Source organism: Myotis brandtii, unplaced genomic scaffold (genome assembly GCF_000412655.1).
Source record: "Myotis brandtii unplaced genomic scaffold, ASM41265v1 scaffold1338, whole genome shotgun sequence".
Classification (NCBI taxonomy): domain Eukaryota; kingdom Metazoa; phylum Chordata; class Mammalia; order Chiroptera; family Vespertilionidae; genus Myotis; species Myotis brandtii.
The window spans coordinates 491,647-507,942 of record NW_005354749.1 but is presented as its reverse complement, the minus strand read 5'-3'; the positions used below and the strand labels follow the sequence as shown (position 1 = coordinate 507,942).

The 16,296-nt window shown below is 50.8% G+C and overlaps 1 protein-coding gene across 1 annotated transcript in view; it reads right to left on the bottom strand.

Moving 5' to 3' along the window:
* Positions 1 to 16,296, bottom strand: part of DOCK2 (dedicator of cytokinesis 2) — a 361,206-nt gene that overhangs the window by 45,434 nt on the left and 299,476 nt on the right. The window contains exons 31-33 of the mRNA XM_014534868.1: positions 13,869 to 13,969; positions 13,721 to 13,779; positions 1,480 to 1,628 (exon numbers count right to left, since the gene is read on the bottom strand). Coding sequence (XP_014390354.1) covers positions 1,480 to 1,628; positions 13,721 to 13,779; positions 13,869 to 13,969 — 309 coding nt within the window. The remainder of the gene's footprint in view (positions 1 to 1,479; positions 1,629 to 13,720; positions 13,780 to 13,868; positions 13,970 to 16,296) is intronic.

The following is a 16,296-nucleotide window of genomic DNA, read 5'->3' as shown; positions in this document are numbered from 1 at the left end:
TCCAGTTGCCTCCGCCCTTTCCTGGGCTACTTCCTCTGAATCAAACAGCCATGCCAGGGCTGCTCATCCCACAGCTGAGCAACCACCAAGCGCAGCAGCTGCTGTCCACCGGGAAGCTGCCCCATTAGTCAGCCTGATTGTCCTGTCTCTTTTGATAAGAGAGGAATGAAGAGAAGCAATTGGGGAACATGCTTAGAATGAGCACACGCCCGGCACGAGGAGCCCAAGGCTGACCCCGTGCATGGAAAACGGGGGTGCCCGTCACGGGGCTGTCACAGTAAGGAAATCCCTTAGGGCAGGAAAATCACTTTGCAGGCCAGCCTCTGAGGACACGAGGCCACAAGCACCTGTCCGGGCCTAACCCCGAAAGGCCTGGAGCTCGTCCCTCTCCAGGACCATCGCACACCTGTCCCAGGCCACCTCCTGAGCCGGCTGGTGCCCACACCTTTGAGGGGACGTGTGAAGGGCACAGGGCATGAGTAAAGGCTGGAGAGCTTAACGGAGGTCGGACAAGGAGGGCCCTGAATGCCGGCTGAGGGTTAGAGAACCAATAAGCTGGGGTTGGGGGTGTTGATGCCTGAGGGATTTTAGGAAAAACTGTTTGGAATCTGATGCCCTTTCAGTACCCATTTTAAGAAAAATTATCTGGGGGCAAGACATGGTATAGAATGAGGCAGAAATCTGGGGAGAAGGGGAGGAGCCCAGTTGGGGGTAAATGCAGGAGAGAAGGTGGGGCAGGGAGGACAGGAGGGTGAGACCTGAGGACACCACCGAGGCAGCCTTGCCGGGCCTGAGAGCCAGCCTCCCTACACTGGTGAACCTCCTGTGGAAGTGGGTGCGTATCCCACTGTCAGAAGCTTCTAGAGTGGCTGGGCCCAGAACGTGGTCCCCATCCTTCACATTTGGCAGGATTGCCACTGAAAACACTGGCCTCGTGACCTGGCCTTACACAGGTGCTCACTCCCTGCTTGCTGGGGAAGCCACCCATTCCATGGGGGGTCCACGGGTGCCCCCTGAGCGACAGGCCTCTGACCCCATCAGCCTTTGGTGCATGGCCGAGGGCGACCCCAGGCAGGGTCTCTCTTTCTAGAATCTAGACAATACAGATCTTCGGAGTCATCCCGGAAGAGGAAGTGCCAGACAGAGGCAGGCAGGTGTGAGATGGGCAGGGGGAGGGGAGCCTTTGGGTACACCTTGGGGAATACTAAGGCAGGGAAGCAGGATTCTCACACGATTGAGAAAGGGACCCAGCGCATGCACAGCAAGAAAGCACATTTTAATCTTGGCCTTGGGCAGGAGAGCGTGATAAAATACAGACCAAATCCGATCTGCCAGCTCATTCCGGGCGCAGAGCGCTGTCCCCACCCTGCCTCCCGTCAGGCCTGGGATGGAGCCGGGCAGATGGAAGGAGGGAGCATGATGAGGAAATTCGCGGGGGGATTAGGAATGCTGGCTGAGTTTCCAGCCTCGTTTTTTTACCTTTTTGAAATCCCCACTCTTTTGATATTCACACAGCATCATGTCGAAGAAGATGGGGATGGTGGCTTTGCGGAGCTCGGCCTCGGGGATGAGTGTCATCTCTAATATAGGGCCGACCATGCCCGGGATGAAGCAGATCTTGTTCTGGCCTGGAAGAGAAGAGGGGCAGGACACGTCAAACAGGCTGCATGATGGGCGTCCTCATTCAGACCGCGCCTGGGGGAACGATAAAGCAAGGTGCACGCTGAAAACAATACTTCACGCTCGTACCGCTGTTTCCCCGGAGCCAGGCACCATTCTGAGCACTTTACATACATTAACTCCTGCAGGAGACGCATGCATCATCCCCACGAGCTCGTTATTAAGGGCGATAACAGCGGGGTGGAAAGCACGCCACTGTTTACAAGGGTTTTCACCTGCGTCGATCTGCGCAAACAGGGCCCTGACGGAGCATGTTAGCGACGGTAAATCACAGGGGTATGGAAAGTATGCCTGCCTGCGACAAGCCGTGTTTCTGAGATTTGGAAAACATGCTTTTATCAAGTGTTTCATGAAACAAGAAAAGGAAAAATTGCTGCTAAGAACCGGCTGTCATAGTGCGGTCGGTGGAAGAGTCTGGGTTAAAGTGTTGCTTTAGGGCCAGAGGAGCCGCAGCTTCTCATTTCTGCCTCATTTCTGGCCACTCCTGAGCCCCTCCCCTCGCCCTGGGCATCCTAGCCACGCTGACCTATTGCAGCTCCACAAACTCACCTCGCTTCCTCCACTGCCAGGCCTGTGCACACCTTGCTCCTTGGTTGATAATATTTTCCCTGCTGCACCCCAACACCCCTCCTTGTTACCACCTGGCTTCCCCTGGGTGGGTCCCATGGGATGGATATGCTGAGCACAGCCACCGCCACATGCCCAGCCCACCCCCGGCTGGTCAGACACACCTGCACTGGGTCCTTGTGTTCTGTCTTCTCACCCAAGTTTGCAACGATGTCATTTCTTTGTGGAATCATTTTTTAAAATGTATTTTTATTGATTTCAGAGAGGAAGGGAGAGGGAGATGGAGATAGAAACATCAATGATGAGAATCATTGATTGGCTGCCTCTTGCATGTCCCACACTAGGAATCGAGCCTGCAACTTGGGCATGTACCCTGAATGGTAATTGAACAGTGACCTCTGGTTCATAGGTTGACGCTCAACCACTGAGCCATGCCAGCCAGGCTGTGGAATCATTTGACAAATGTCTGCCTCCCCCACTGAGAGCTTTGTGATAGTAGCAACCATGTCTGTTCTCACCATTATATCATTGGCAGTGAGCACAAGACATCTATAATAATAAAAGCATAATATGCTAATTAGACCAGACGTCCTTCCGGACATCTGTCCAGGAATGTCCTTCTGGACGAAGCTGGGGCTGCAGCTGCGGGATGGAGGCAGCCACAGCTGCGAGGGACGGATCCAGGCAGCCTCAGTGGCTGTGAAGGCCTACCCTTGCACGAATTTCGTGCATCGGGCCTCTAGTAGTAGATATTCAATTAATGCCCATTGAAGAAGGAAATACAATTGTTGAACTCCTGCACTCACTAGCTCTGTGATTTGGATATGCATCTTATAAAAATGCAATAGCAATGCCCCCCTGTAGAGAAGACCATGTGAAAATATGTGTGTGTGTACTCGGCACAGCACCTAGAAGAATCAGTGCCCAGGCAGTGTGGCCCAGTGGCTAAGGGCACTGCTTCCGTAGCTAGGTTGCCTGACTCTGTACACTGACTCCACAGTCAACCAGCTATGTGAGGTTGGCCAAGTTGTCTCACTTCGTGGGGCCTCAGTGTCCTCATCTGTAACATGGGAGAAGAGTAGTATTTATTTCATAGGTTTGTTGTGAAAAGTAAATGAATTATTAGGTAGCAAATGTCCAGGACAGTGCTTGGCAGGTGGCACACTTTATATAGTGTAAGCTGCTGTGGTGATGTTTGGCCAAAATGAACTACGAAGGGCAGCCATGCTGAGCAGAACTGAGCCCAGTCCTCAGCACACACATTGGACTGGCAGAGAGGGGGAGGCAGAGGGGCCCTTGGGGACCCCAGGACATCCCAGGGAGCGAGGGCAAGCACATCCAAGCCAGCCTATTGCTGACACACCCCGAGTTTCATCAGCAGCTGCCTCTTTCTCCCCCTGAGGTTCAGAGCCAAGAGCCATTCTCCCCACTGTCAGGACTAACACAGGTGGTCTCTGCCTGGGGCAGAGAGCTCCCGGGCACAGAGGCTCAGGTAGTATGGCATGGAGTCTGGTGCTGTGGCTTTCAATTAAAGCTGAGAAAAGGAGACAAGAGGGAAGGCAGCAAAAAAATGCATTTCCATTCCACCTAAATGAGGCTTAATGTCAGAGTATTTCCCCAGAATTCAGATAAAAAAGCATCATCCTAGGGATCTATCCAGTTAGTGAGAATGAAATGGTGAAGTCAGGCAGAGAGTGAGTGAAAGATAAAGACGCTTTCCCAGGATATCAGCTTCATTATATGATGCATTTGGATTACACTCGAGCCTCAAGTCCTTGCTTTGGCCCAAATAGGAAAAAAAAAATCTTACTTTCTTGCAGCTTTATAGTAATTGCTAATCTAGGTTTCTGATTTCGTCCTTCAAGATCCTTTAAACCCACAGTGGGGTTTTAAAATTCAAAGTCGAGTGCGGTAATAAGTAGAAGGTAAATGGGAAACTGTCAGATAAGCCACCATGGAATAGAGAAATTGCTTATGCAACAAAGGCCTTAGAATACCGGAGGGCACTGGGTATGAGAAGGATGTATTAAGGGGGTTTAAAATAAAGAGCAGGCATGCCATGGACCAGGGACTTCTTAGAGCTGCATTCTTTGCAGTCAGTTGATATTTAGAAGAATAGGAAGAAAGGAGAGAGAGATGCTGATCTCTGAACACGGTGTGATCTCAGTGGCCCCTACAATGCCCCATGGAGAAATTTTACTCGTTTACATCAGAAATGGAATTTTAGCACAACAGATTTTGTGTTTGGGCAACCCAACTATGTGCGTGTCTTCATATACATAGATGCACAGGTGCGCGCGCACACACACACACACACACACACACACACACACAAACACACAGAATACATTTGTGGCTAATGGAGTGCAAACTCATTTTTTGGGGAAAAAAATCCTCATTCAACAGACACCTGCTGCTATATTTGAAAAAGAAGGAAAGGAAGGGAATTGGTGAGAGGGTCTTTTTCATATAATGGAAGTGGAATCTCACTGGGACCAGATGCCAATTAGAAAAGGCTTTTTAAAATGCCAATAAGCCAGCGGGATAAATGCGAACGCCGAGCTGCGCAGGCTGGGGAAAGACGCGGTGATGAGGCACAGGAGCTTCGGGAGGTGGGTGGAAGGCAGGCCTGTGTCCTCCGGCCTCGGGACAATCTCTGAGGTGGCCTCCTCTATTGCCCCTCTCAGGAGGAGACGGTGAGAATGAATGCCAAGGGTCTGAGGGCACTGAGATGATCTTGCAAAATAGGAAGGAAGAAGGAAGGCTAAATGAAAGGGAAGGGAGGAGAGAGGGGGGAGACCACCGGGACCTCGTGAGAATGGAGTTGGGCAAGTCACCGGCCGCATGAGGGATGGGACAGAAGGGACACTCCAGCTGAGAGTATAGGGCTCTCTGGTCCTGGCACAGCCTCAGAAATGAACAGGAAGGAGGGCAACTAGGATCCCTGGATTTCCCAGTGCTGCGGCCTCCTGAGGACTCTGAAATAAAGCTGGGCTGGTCAGCCAAGGTCACGCATTCAGCTCAAACAGGGAGGGAAGAACCAATCTCTGAGGTGGCCTCCTCTATCGCCCCTCTCAGGAGGAGACGGTGAGAATGAATGCCAAGGGTCTGAGGGCACTGAGATGATCTTGCAAAATAGGAAGAAAGAAGGAAGGCTAAATGAAAGGGAGGGGAGGAGAGAGGGGGGAGACCACCGGAACCTCATGAGAATGGAGTTGGGCAAGTCACCGGCCGCATGAGGAATGGGACAGAAGGGACACTCCAGCTTAGAGTATAGGGCTCTCTGGTCCTGGCACAGCCTCGGAAATGAGCAGGAAGGAGGGCAACTAGGATCCCTGGATTTCCCAGTGCTGCGGCCTCCTGAGGACTCTGAAAGAAAGCCGGGCTGGTCAGCCAAGGTCACGCATTCAGCTCAAACAGGGAGGGAAGAACCCAGATCCCTGGTCCCTCAGCACTGCTTGGAGATGGCCAGTCAGCTCTCTCTCATCGCCCCGAACGTGCCCTGCCCCAGGCCCTGCAGAAGCTGAGCCCCACAACCTGGTGTCTGTTGAATGAGGATTCTGCCCCTGCCTCTCTATGGCTGTGTGGGCTCCATGGCTGTGTGGGCTCCTCCGGGGCTGTGTGGGCTCCATGGCTGTGTGGGCTCCTCTGTGGCTGTGTGGGCCCCATGGCTGTGTGGGCTCCATGGCTGTGTGGGCCCCATGGCTATATGGGCCCCGTGGCTGTGTGGGCTCCGTGGCTGTGTGGGCCCCATGGCTGCATGGGCCCCATGGCTGTGTGGGCTCCATGGCTGCATGGGCCCCATGGCTGTGTGGCATGCCTGTGGGTTACCTTCCCTGAGCCTCTGTTATCTCATCTGTGAAATGCAGGTACTAATAGTCCCTGCCTGGTAGAATTGTTGAGAAGCTTAAAAGACTTAATATAAACAAGGGCTTTGCATGGCGCCTGCTCGTTAGAGAGGCTCCGTAGTGTCCACACTGGCTGTGATGATGATCTTGGTGACTGTCAGTGCCGTGAGCTCAGCCTGTGCTGGGCTCTGGGAAAAGCATGAAAGACATGCGCCAGCCTCCTGGAGCCGGCTGCGGCTTTTCATGGACTTCCAGGCCAGTCAGTTTCTTTGTTCCCCTCTGGGGTAAAGAGCTGGCCCGGGGAGAGGGTCAGGATAGATGTATCTTGCCTCCCATGGCTGACATTCACAACCCTGCAACCCCTCTCTATCCATCTAAATACTTTATAATCTGTCCTGAAAGGCAGGTGCAAAGCCTCAATCTGTCATGTTGACCCACAGTTTACACCTTCCATGGTCTGCTGCTCTCAGCATGGGCCCTGCAGGCAATGCTCCCTCTCCGCTGCCTACCTCTTTCTCTCCCCTGCCTGCCCTCCCTCCATTGACTCCCACTCCTCTGGCACACACTCACCCAACTGGGGCCCGCACACACACCCTCCTCTGTCCACCATGCTCTTCCCTCCCTCTCCCTGACACCTTCCCCACTGTGAACCTACCCCCCACAGGGCCCCCTCCCCACAGGTAAATCCTACTATTGTACAAGGTCATTCTAGCCCATATGGAAGCCACCAGCCACATGTGTATTTGAGTCCAAGTTGAGATGTGCTATAAGAATATAAAACCAACTAGATTTCAAAGAACGAGTACTAGGGATAAAAAGGTAATATCTCAATAATGCCTGTGTTGATTATATGTTAAAATAATAATACTTTGGGAAATGGGGTTAAATAAAATATATTATTAATATTAATTTCACTCTTTCTCTTTTACTTTTAAAAAATGTGGACACTAGAGCGTTTAAATTTAGATGGTGGCTCACATTCTAGTTCCATGGGGTGGTGCTAGTCTGGAGCACAGGGCTCGCCTCTTCTTCAGGGAGGCCATCTTTGGCGCACTCGCTGGGTGTGGGGGGGTGTCCTTTATAGACTCTCTGGGTGCCCCATGCTTCTGCTTTACAGTTATTTCCCATTTGCAACCATCATTCAATAGCTCTGCAATGAGCGTGTCACATTCAGCGTGACCATCATGAGTCCCTGAACCTCTCACCCGTTTTCAGTAATAGCCCACACCACTGGCACAGTGCCTGGCATTTAGAGGCACATGTGTTAGTTTCTTGTTGCTGCTGCAGTGAATCACCACACACTTAGTGGCTTAACACAACACAAATTTGTTACCCTATTAGAGGCCCGGTGCATGAAATTTGTGCACGGGTAGGGTCCCTAGGCCTGGCCGGCAATCAGGGCCAATTGGGGCCTTCCAGCTGCCAGCCGGGGGCCTTCCTTTGTTCTGCGCCAACCCCTAGTGGTCAGCGCATGTCATAGCGAGCGATCAAACTCCCCATCTCTTGGTTGAACTCCCGAGGGGTCACTTTGCATATTAGGCTTTTATATATACAGAATACTTCTGGAGAGCAGAAGTCAGAAATGAGTTTCACTAGGCTGAAATCAAAGTACAATCAGGGCTGAGTTCCTTCTGGAGGGTCTTAGGGAGGACCGGTTTCCTTCCGTTTTCCAGCTTCAGAGGCCACCTACATTCCTTGGCTTATGGCCCCTTCCTCCCTCTTCAAAGCTGGCAATGTAGCTTCTTAAAACCTCTCCTGCCTCCCCTTCCTCCCTTTTTCACTTATAAGAACTTTGTAATTGCATTGGTTGTACCTTGATAGTCCAGGATACTCTCACCATCGGCAAGAACCTTAACCTAGTCGGGACACTCGTAAGTCAAGGCCCCACTGTAATTGCATTGGTTGTACCTTGATATTCCAGGATACTCTCACCATTGGCAAGAACCTTAACCTAATCAGGCCTGAAAAATCCACTTTGCCACTTAAGGTAATATATGCACAGATTCCAGAGATTAGGGTGTGGACCTCTTTGGGGAGCTATTATTCTACATACCACAGTGCTCAGTTTTTGTTCATAAGTGAATAAATGAATGAATGGGTAGATGGATAGATAGATTGATAGATAGATAGATAATAGATAGATAGATGCTTCTCTAATCCCATTTCCTATTTCTTCCCAGCAGCTTCTTTCCAACCCCAGGAAGCCATGCTTGCTTAGGCTGGTTGCTCTCCTGAAATGCCTGCCCTTTCCCCCTTTCTTTTGGTCCTGACATGGGCCACTTAGGGGTCTAACTCAAGAGTCCTTTATCCTGATAGAGTCCTTTATCCCTCCTTATTGTCCTGACGTATCTCCCATTTGCCTGAACTCCTGAGCTTTGACCACATATTTCACCTTCAAGAACATACTCTTGGTTTGACCTTTAATTCTTAGTTTGTTCTACTTATAGCTCTAGATGGTGGCTCTTCCTGGTGGGACAGGGACTGCACCTCATACTTCTCCAACTCTCCCGCCCTACCCTGGAGTTTAGTGCTACGCTGGGTGCTCTGTAGATGCTTAAAAAGTAATGACCCAGTTGCTCTCACAGCTGTGCCAGGAGCAACCTCCCACAAGTGAGGCCATGACACCAGCCGCTGGAGTTTGTTAACACAGTTGCCGGATGTTAATGTGGGGTGAATGTGGGGTGTTCAAGTGCAAAGTCATTTGGACAAAATGTGCATTGCTTTACCCCAAGCAGAAACAAATGTTAGGATGCTACACTCTCAGAGAAAGTACATTGCATTTGGCATCTTCCCAGGACCCCAAACCACAAATGGCATTAACCCTTTAGTGGCAGGTCCCGGAGCAACATGTGGTCCTTCTCCCCTTCAAGTCTTCCCTGCACCTACCATAGCTCACAAAAGTACACACACACACACACACACACACACACACACGCACGCACGCACTTAGTCTAGACTTTTCCCTGAAGAATAACACACACACACACACACACGCACACACGCACACACTTAGTCTAGACTTTCCCCTGAAGAATGTTAAATAATCTTCAAGCCTGAGATTATTGTTGCAATTAGCTATCTCCTAATCACAGGCTTGCTCAAATCTTTCCTGATGAGAAGAAGAAGAGGATCATACTGATGATCATGGTGATGATGCCCTGATTGCTTTGGGTATTAAAACAAAATTGAAAACTTAACATGCGTTATGATCTACTCATTATCAGGAGTCTCTGAAAAACATGGTAAGTTTGCTACTTCACAGCCTTTGAAAATAATATGCATATTCTGAAATAAAATTCCTGTCAGAGCATTGGACTTGAGGTCAAGGTTCTTTCTGCTCAGCTGAGTCAGTGATTTGTTGTTGACCTTGAGAATGTCCTTGTGCCTCTCTGGGCCTCAGTGACCTCCCCTGGAAAGTCAGGGGTTGAATGAGAGGATGTGGCAGTGACGCAGGAACAGACGTCTGAGTACCGTGGCTAAACGAGTGAGCGCTGGTTTGGTGCTTCCTCCGGAGCTGCTCCTCCACCTTTATCACGTGACCTTGTCTTCGGGGCTTTAAGGGGACACTGCACATTCAGGCGTCTTTGGGCAAAAGAACGTGTTGTGTTCATTGAATTTGTCCCACTCCCTTTTGTCTTAACTGGAAAAAAAATGTCTTCCTGAAGCCCCAGCAGGTGTGTTTCTGCTGATTCTCATCAGCCGGAGCTGGGTCACACGGCGTCGCCTGCTAGAGGACATCATTAACCGAGCAAATTGTGACCGTGAAAGATTGGGGCTCAGGTAGCCAGGGAGAAGGGAGAGAAGCTATGGTGCGGGCACTCAGTGTTGGCCACAGACAGCTTCTGAGCTCCACCCTGTCTGGGCTTCTCTGGAATTGCACCTGGAAACCTGTCATTACCCAACGCCGTGTTCTCACTGCACCCGCCCCCAGTGCACACAGGGATTCGTCCTGGTTTGGATTAGCAGGTTCAGCTCATTAGCATGCCGGGAGGAAGATGCTAATGCCAGGGTGGGGTGGGGTGGGCGTGGATGTGGGCGTGGGGAGCCATCCATTCACCCCGCCTTTCTGTTCTCTTGTCCCCGAGGGAAACGGGCAGGGAGGAGCTGCCAGGTAACTAATGAGCAACAGGCAAACCCCTTCAGGCTGATGATGTATTTTCCTCTTCCTGGGAGGCCAGGCCAGGAGGGAAGGTGGGCGGCCTTGTCTGTAAAAGCAGCCTTTGCTCGTATCTTCTGCAGTGGACATCGGCGGCTTTGTCTGACCTCTCATAAGCGGGGAAACGTTTTATTTTGAGAAACTCTGCCTCCCTCGATGGCTGTGGGTTTGGTGGGAGCAGCAATGGAGAGGCCAGCCAAGGAATGGAGTCCCCTGGAGACTGGATCCTTGGCAGAGATGCAGGAATGGAACATCCTGAAGGCAAAGTCACCGCCTGCCCCGTCCTCCGTAGCCTGGTTCTCCTCATCCTTCCCATAAGTAAGGATCCAGGCAGCCTCAGCCAGTGTCTGGTTCTTGCAACCCCCAAACCCTGACAAGTATGTCCTGTCATTGCATTATTCATCCTGCAGGGGTTCACAAGCAGCAAGGCATCTGTGATACTTCAGGACAAACACTCGGGCCAGCGTGCTTGTCCGAGTCCCCTCTAATCCGCTCTGTGACCTTGGCCGCACCTCTCTCTCCCTCTGAGCCTCCGCTTCCTCACTGGGAAAATGCTGGGTTAGACCACAACTGTAGCTTCAAACTATTATCTGAAGTGCTTCGGGATTTCTCCCCAGAAAATCCTCGGGGGGCCACGTGGGGAGCTCAGGAGCCGCCTATAATAACGGCTGTGGGGCCGGACCCCACTTCAATTACAATAGCTCAGCTTCCATCCAATTTACATACTGAGCATGAAATATTTTTTATTGGTCCTGGGCTAAAAATAAACGTTTGAAAAATGCTGGACAATATGATCTCTAAAGGGCCCTTCCAGCTCTGATATTCTGTGATTCTAAGCAGGTGGAATATTTGGTAACATCTTTTCATTCATCAGCATAATTGGGAGCGCAGGAAAGCCTGCCAAAACACCCTCTATATCTAAATAAAATCTTGTGTGTGCAAAACAACGACAATGAAGGACATTCAGGGAAGAGCAGGCTGTGTAGAGAGCTGCAGACGAACAAAGCGCAGGTCCGGGCTTTGCTATTCTGGCAACGCCAGGGGTGTGGGTCTGGGGAACGAAGCCCACCAGGGTTTTACCTAGTCTTTGCTGCTGTAGCAAAAATGCAAACTCATATGCAAACCAAATCTGGGCCCCATGTTTCGCTGGGCACATTCAAGGTTTTAAAGACTTTCAATTAGTTATCAATATTCATACATTGGAAAATGCATTTTAAAATCCCGGTCCCTGGCTTCTTCTGACAAACTAGAAGCTGTGACAACATCAGCCTGGCATTCTAATGGGACAGCAATCAGCAGAGCCCGGCGGACGGCCCCTTCCGGCTGGTGCATCTGCTTCACTCTGCTCCCTGCCCAGCTGCGCCTCCCCAGGCCCCTGACCCTGTCTGAGCCCAGGTGCTGGTGACCAGGTAGGCCTGTGCTTGTATTATGCTTTTGTGTGTGTGCGTGTGTGTGTGTGTGTGTGTGTGTGTGTGTGTGTGTTTTCCCTAACGCAGAATAATGGTAAATAAAACATAAAATAGTTCTTATATCCCTGTCCTTATCCAATATGGAGAAACAAAAGATAAATTGAGAAAGGCGTGCTCCTCTAAAAAACCAGGGCAGAGATGGTATTTCTTTATGACAGTGGTTTTCAAATAGGAGGAGTTTTGTGGGCGTGCACATGCACACAGACACACACAGACACACACACACACACACACACACACACACAGCCCACCCCCCTCCCCGGGAAAATCTGGCAATGTCCAGAGACGTTTGTGATTGTCACAACTGGGGAACTGCTGTTGGGATCTAGTGGGTAGAGGTCAGGGATGCTATTGCATATCCTACAATGCACAGGGCAGCCCCTACAACAAGGATTTCTCCAACCACGAATGCTGACAGCACCCTGTTCTGTGGATTCCTGATGGTTTACATCCCCTGCCCCTTCACTCTTTTACATCACCTGCCAGGGCCCTGCCCTTCGGGTTCTGGTGACCCAGGCCTGGCACTGATGATGAAGGAGCCAGGACGAGAAAATGATTTCTGTCCTGATGGGGCAAGAGTGAAAATAATGATGACCATTCTGACATAGGTGTGGCCTCCATGAGTTCATTCTCTCCATTCTTGCTCTTAGGAGCCTCATACGCACCCTGGGAGGAGAAGCCATTCCCCCAGCTCAGGCCCAGGGTCACTCAGTCCCCTTGTTTTGGGCCTCATAGCTTGTAAATGACAGGACAAGGCCCAGGGCAGACATGTGACGGTGTGTTCTGGGCCCGGTTCCCAGCTCTCCCTTTCATCTTATGAGCCGATCCACAGCCCTCCTCTTCTCAGTGTGTGTTCTCAGCCCGAGTCCAATGCTGCCAGCACAGAAGCCAGCCTGATCGTCTGCCCCCTGTGCTTCCCCTGCAAAACTGGAACTTGCTGGAAAGGGCAAGAAACTGCTGTCCAGGAAGCAGACGGGAACTGGAAGACACTAAGATGTCTGGGGAAGCAAGAAGCAAGGTCAGGGAGGTAACTTAAGTTGAATCCAAGAGATGGGCACAGTCCCTGCCAGTGTCTCAAGTGAAGAGGGTCATCATCCAAGCCTCAGGCAGAGCAATGCAGCAGTGGAGAGTCAAGGATTCCAAACATCAGGGGCGGAAATGCCTCATTACTCATTACTATTCATCCATCCATCCATCCGTCCGTCCATCCATCCCTCCCTTTGCCCTCTCAGCACATATTAATGGAGCTCAGGCCTCGAGCAAGGTTTGTGGCCCTCATTATCGTGGGAGCAAAACCAAGCTCTGGGATTTGCAGCTGTTTGATGTCAAGCGTGTTACTTCCCACTCTGAGTTTCCTGATCAATATGAGGAGGAGGAAGTGTTCCATCTTGCAGGAGGTAATGTGAGGATTAAAAAAGATCACCTTAGCACAGGCCTGCCTCAGACTCTCAATAAATGTCTCCCCAAGTACATCGCCCTCCTTCCTCCCACGGGTACCGCTCAGCACATACATGGTTCCTGTAGCTCAGTGAGGCAAGGACAGCCTCTGGGGCCACCTTCCAGCTCTAGTCACGTCACAAAAGACCCTGCTCTTCCACAGAACCAATTCTCCCCATGAGGTGAGGCGTCTTTTGTGGACCAGAACATCACATGAGAAGCGGATGCAGGACGGCCCACCAATCAGCAGGAAGCACTCGTGTGATGGACAGGGACGTGAGTTCCCACAGCAGTCCTGCCCTTTCTCCTTTTTATAAATCCAAATTTGACACCGTAACCCCTGACGGGTACCAAGCAGAAGCAGATCCACAGCTGTTTGGGTGGGAGGTGGGGGTGGGGACCTACTCTCATCAGACACTCATGGAGGACCGGGGGTTAGGTACAGTGATAAAGTGTTATTTCAAGATCCCACTGCTGACACCCCTGTGGCCCGCTAACAGATGGCCTTCAGGAAGGTGCGCGGCAGGTGCAGATGTGGCTGTCTGGAAGCGGGGGCTACTCACCAAGCTTGTACCACATATCGCGGATGGAGAAGCCAATTAGCCGTCGCATGTCCCCGTACCTAGGAGGAACCAAAAAAGTCTGCTTCAGGCTCCGTCTCAGAGATCCCCATGCAACTCCCCCTTTGGGACATCCAAACATGCAACCTACTTATTCAGGATTTTGTTGTACTTGGCGTGTGAGAACTGCTCCAGCTGCAGGGAATCCTGGGTGATAAAAGCCACCGCCAGATGAAAATAGTTATTCCACAGCTGCAAATGAAAGAGGAGAGAGCCGTCATGGAGAGGGTCTGAAGTGGGAAGGCAGATTCAGTGCTGGGGGATGTGAATAATTTATAAGGATGGCGGAAGACAGAAGCAGAACCAGTTTAATTCTGTGCACTGCAATTTTCTAACTGGCACTGACTCTGAAATTAACATCCCGGCCAAAGCGAGGACAATGGATGGACATCTCCAGGCGCCGACCATGTCCCCTCGTTGACAATAGGACTTGGGCAAGGAGAAGGATTTTAGGGATGCTTTCTGTTTTGCTTCATTCTGTGTTTTGTTTTGGGTTTTTTGGGGTACAGATAACTGGCCCCAGCTGGGTGTCTTGGTGAGCTGGCTGCTCTGCCTGTGTATTAGAGGGTGGTGAGGGATACATATCTCAGGGACTCCCCGCCTCTCTGGAAGTCCTCCCGAAATTAACCCGACAGCTCCCAGGACCAGCCAGCAGCCCACTCTGTCTTAGAATAGTTTGTCTCCTCCTCACTCTTAGTTCAATGTTTTCAAAATGTGGCCCCAGACCAGTAACACCACCTGGAAACTTGCTAGAAATGCAGATTCCCTGGCTCCACCCAGACCCCCTGAATCAGACCCCCGGACGCTGTGTGTTTACAAGCATTCTGGGTGAGTCTGATGCTCCGTGGAGTTCCAGAATCACCAAGGACCCAGCTTAGATAGAGGCTTGTCATAATTTTAACATTCACATGACCTGTTGGTGATAAATGCAAGGGCTAATACTAGCTCCTGGTGAAACAGAGACAACCAAGGGTTCAGTGCATGGCACGTGCTCCAATACCACAGTGACAGAGGCATTGACACAGGCCACAGAACCTGAGAGATGGAGACCCAAACAAAGGTGTTGCTGAGCCTCAGTGAGCCCGTCTGCAAAAGGGGTACCCACTGCGGAGGGCTGCAGTGAAGACCACACGAGATGATGAGTTTAAAGGGCTAGCTAGAGTATCAGAAGAGAGCTCAAAAGCACTTGTTAGCCTTATTGACTTTTTCATTATTCTAGTGATTCCTTTGGTACCAAAGCACATAGCACAGCCCAGCTCCTGAGGTACTCAAGGGCAATTATTACAGATGTTAAGGCCCTGCATGGAGCCGGTGGAGGACAGCTTTGCTGGACCAAGCCCACCCACTTTCAGCCTGTGAGCACTGCACAGCAAGAGAACAGATGACTGGCTAGAGAAATCACCTGCCATTAAGAACTTCATCCTTAATTCAAAGAAGTTCAGATGCTAAGACTAAGTAAAAGTCACCTCTACCCTTGATAATAGTCATATTGCTGCCCAGAGTGTTGCTTTCAAATGGGCATGTGGTTCCAGTTTCAGAAAGAAGCAAGACAACGCTCCGTTTTTACCACGGCCAGGCCCTTTCCCATGCCCCCTCCTTCCAGCTCTCAATAATGGGTAGCTGTTATCAGTCCCATTTTACAGATGAGGAGACTGAGGCAAAGCCAGAATTTGAACCCAGGCTTTCTAATCGACATCCATGGCTCTCTCCACACACCTCACAGTCAGTCAAAAAATAACATATATTTATTGAATACCAATGTGCCAGATGTTATCATCACATGAGGGGAGGGCAGGGGTCACACAGACTGCAGACCCTGCCTGCATGCTGCTCAGATTCTGTTGAGGGGATGTGCTTTCTTTATTGAAACCTTACCTCCCAGGGTTCAAAAGACCAAGCCACTCCCAGGGTGCAATGAGGTGACCTGCTGGCTTGTGGCTCCCATAAAATCAACTCTCCACAGACAGGCCCGAGGACCTTTTAAAAGAAGTTGGATCCTACCACTCCCTTCCTCAAAGTCCTGAAAATGCTTCCCTATAACCCTTAGAAGCAGATCCCACGCCCCGTGTTTCCACAGTAACCCCCTTATCCAAACTCGCAGTGCAGGTCGGGTCTCCGGGGACTCCTCAGACTGTCTTTCCTCCCGGCGTCCCGTGATTTGCAGGTTTTGAATGTGCTGATTTGGTCTGCTGAGCCCGGAGCTCACACTTCCTCCCATTTAAGACCAGGATGTGAAACAGAAAGCCAGGAAAAGGACAACCTGGTCACAGGACGTGGAAAGGGTCATTGGAAGGTGAGAAATTTCTGATGTTAGGGAATTTCATCAGAATAATCAGAAGAGAATAGGAAGCTGATAGATGACAAAGTAAGTTGAATTGCTGTTGCTTTTGAGAGCAATTCCAGAAATGCCCGCCCCCCACATATTTGGCAACATGAGACATGTTAGATCCAGTTGCGCCTCTGCTCCCCTGTCTTCCACCTGACTTAGTCCTTCAGAAATGCTTTCTGTCACCCCATTC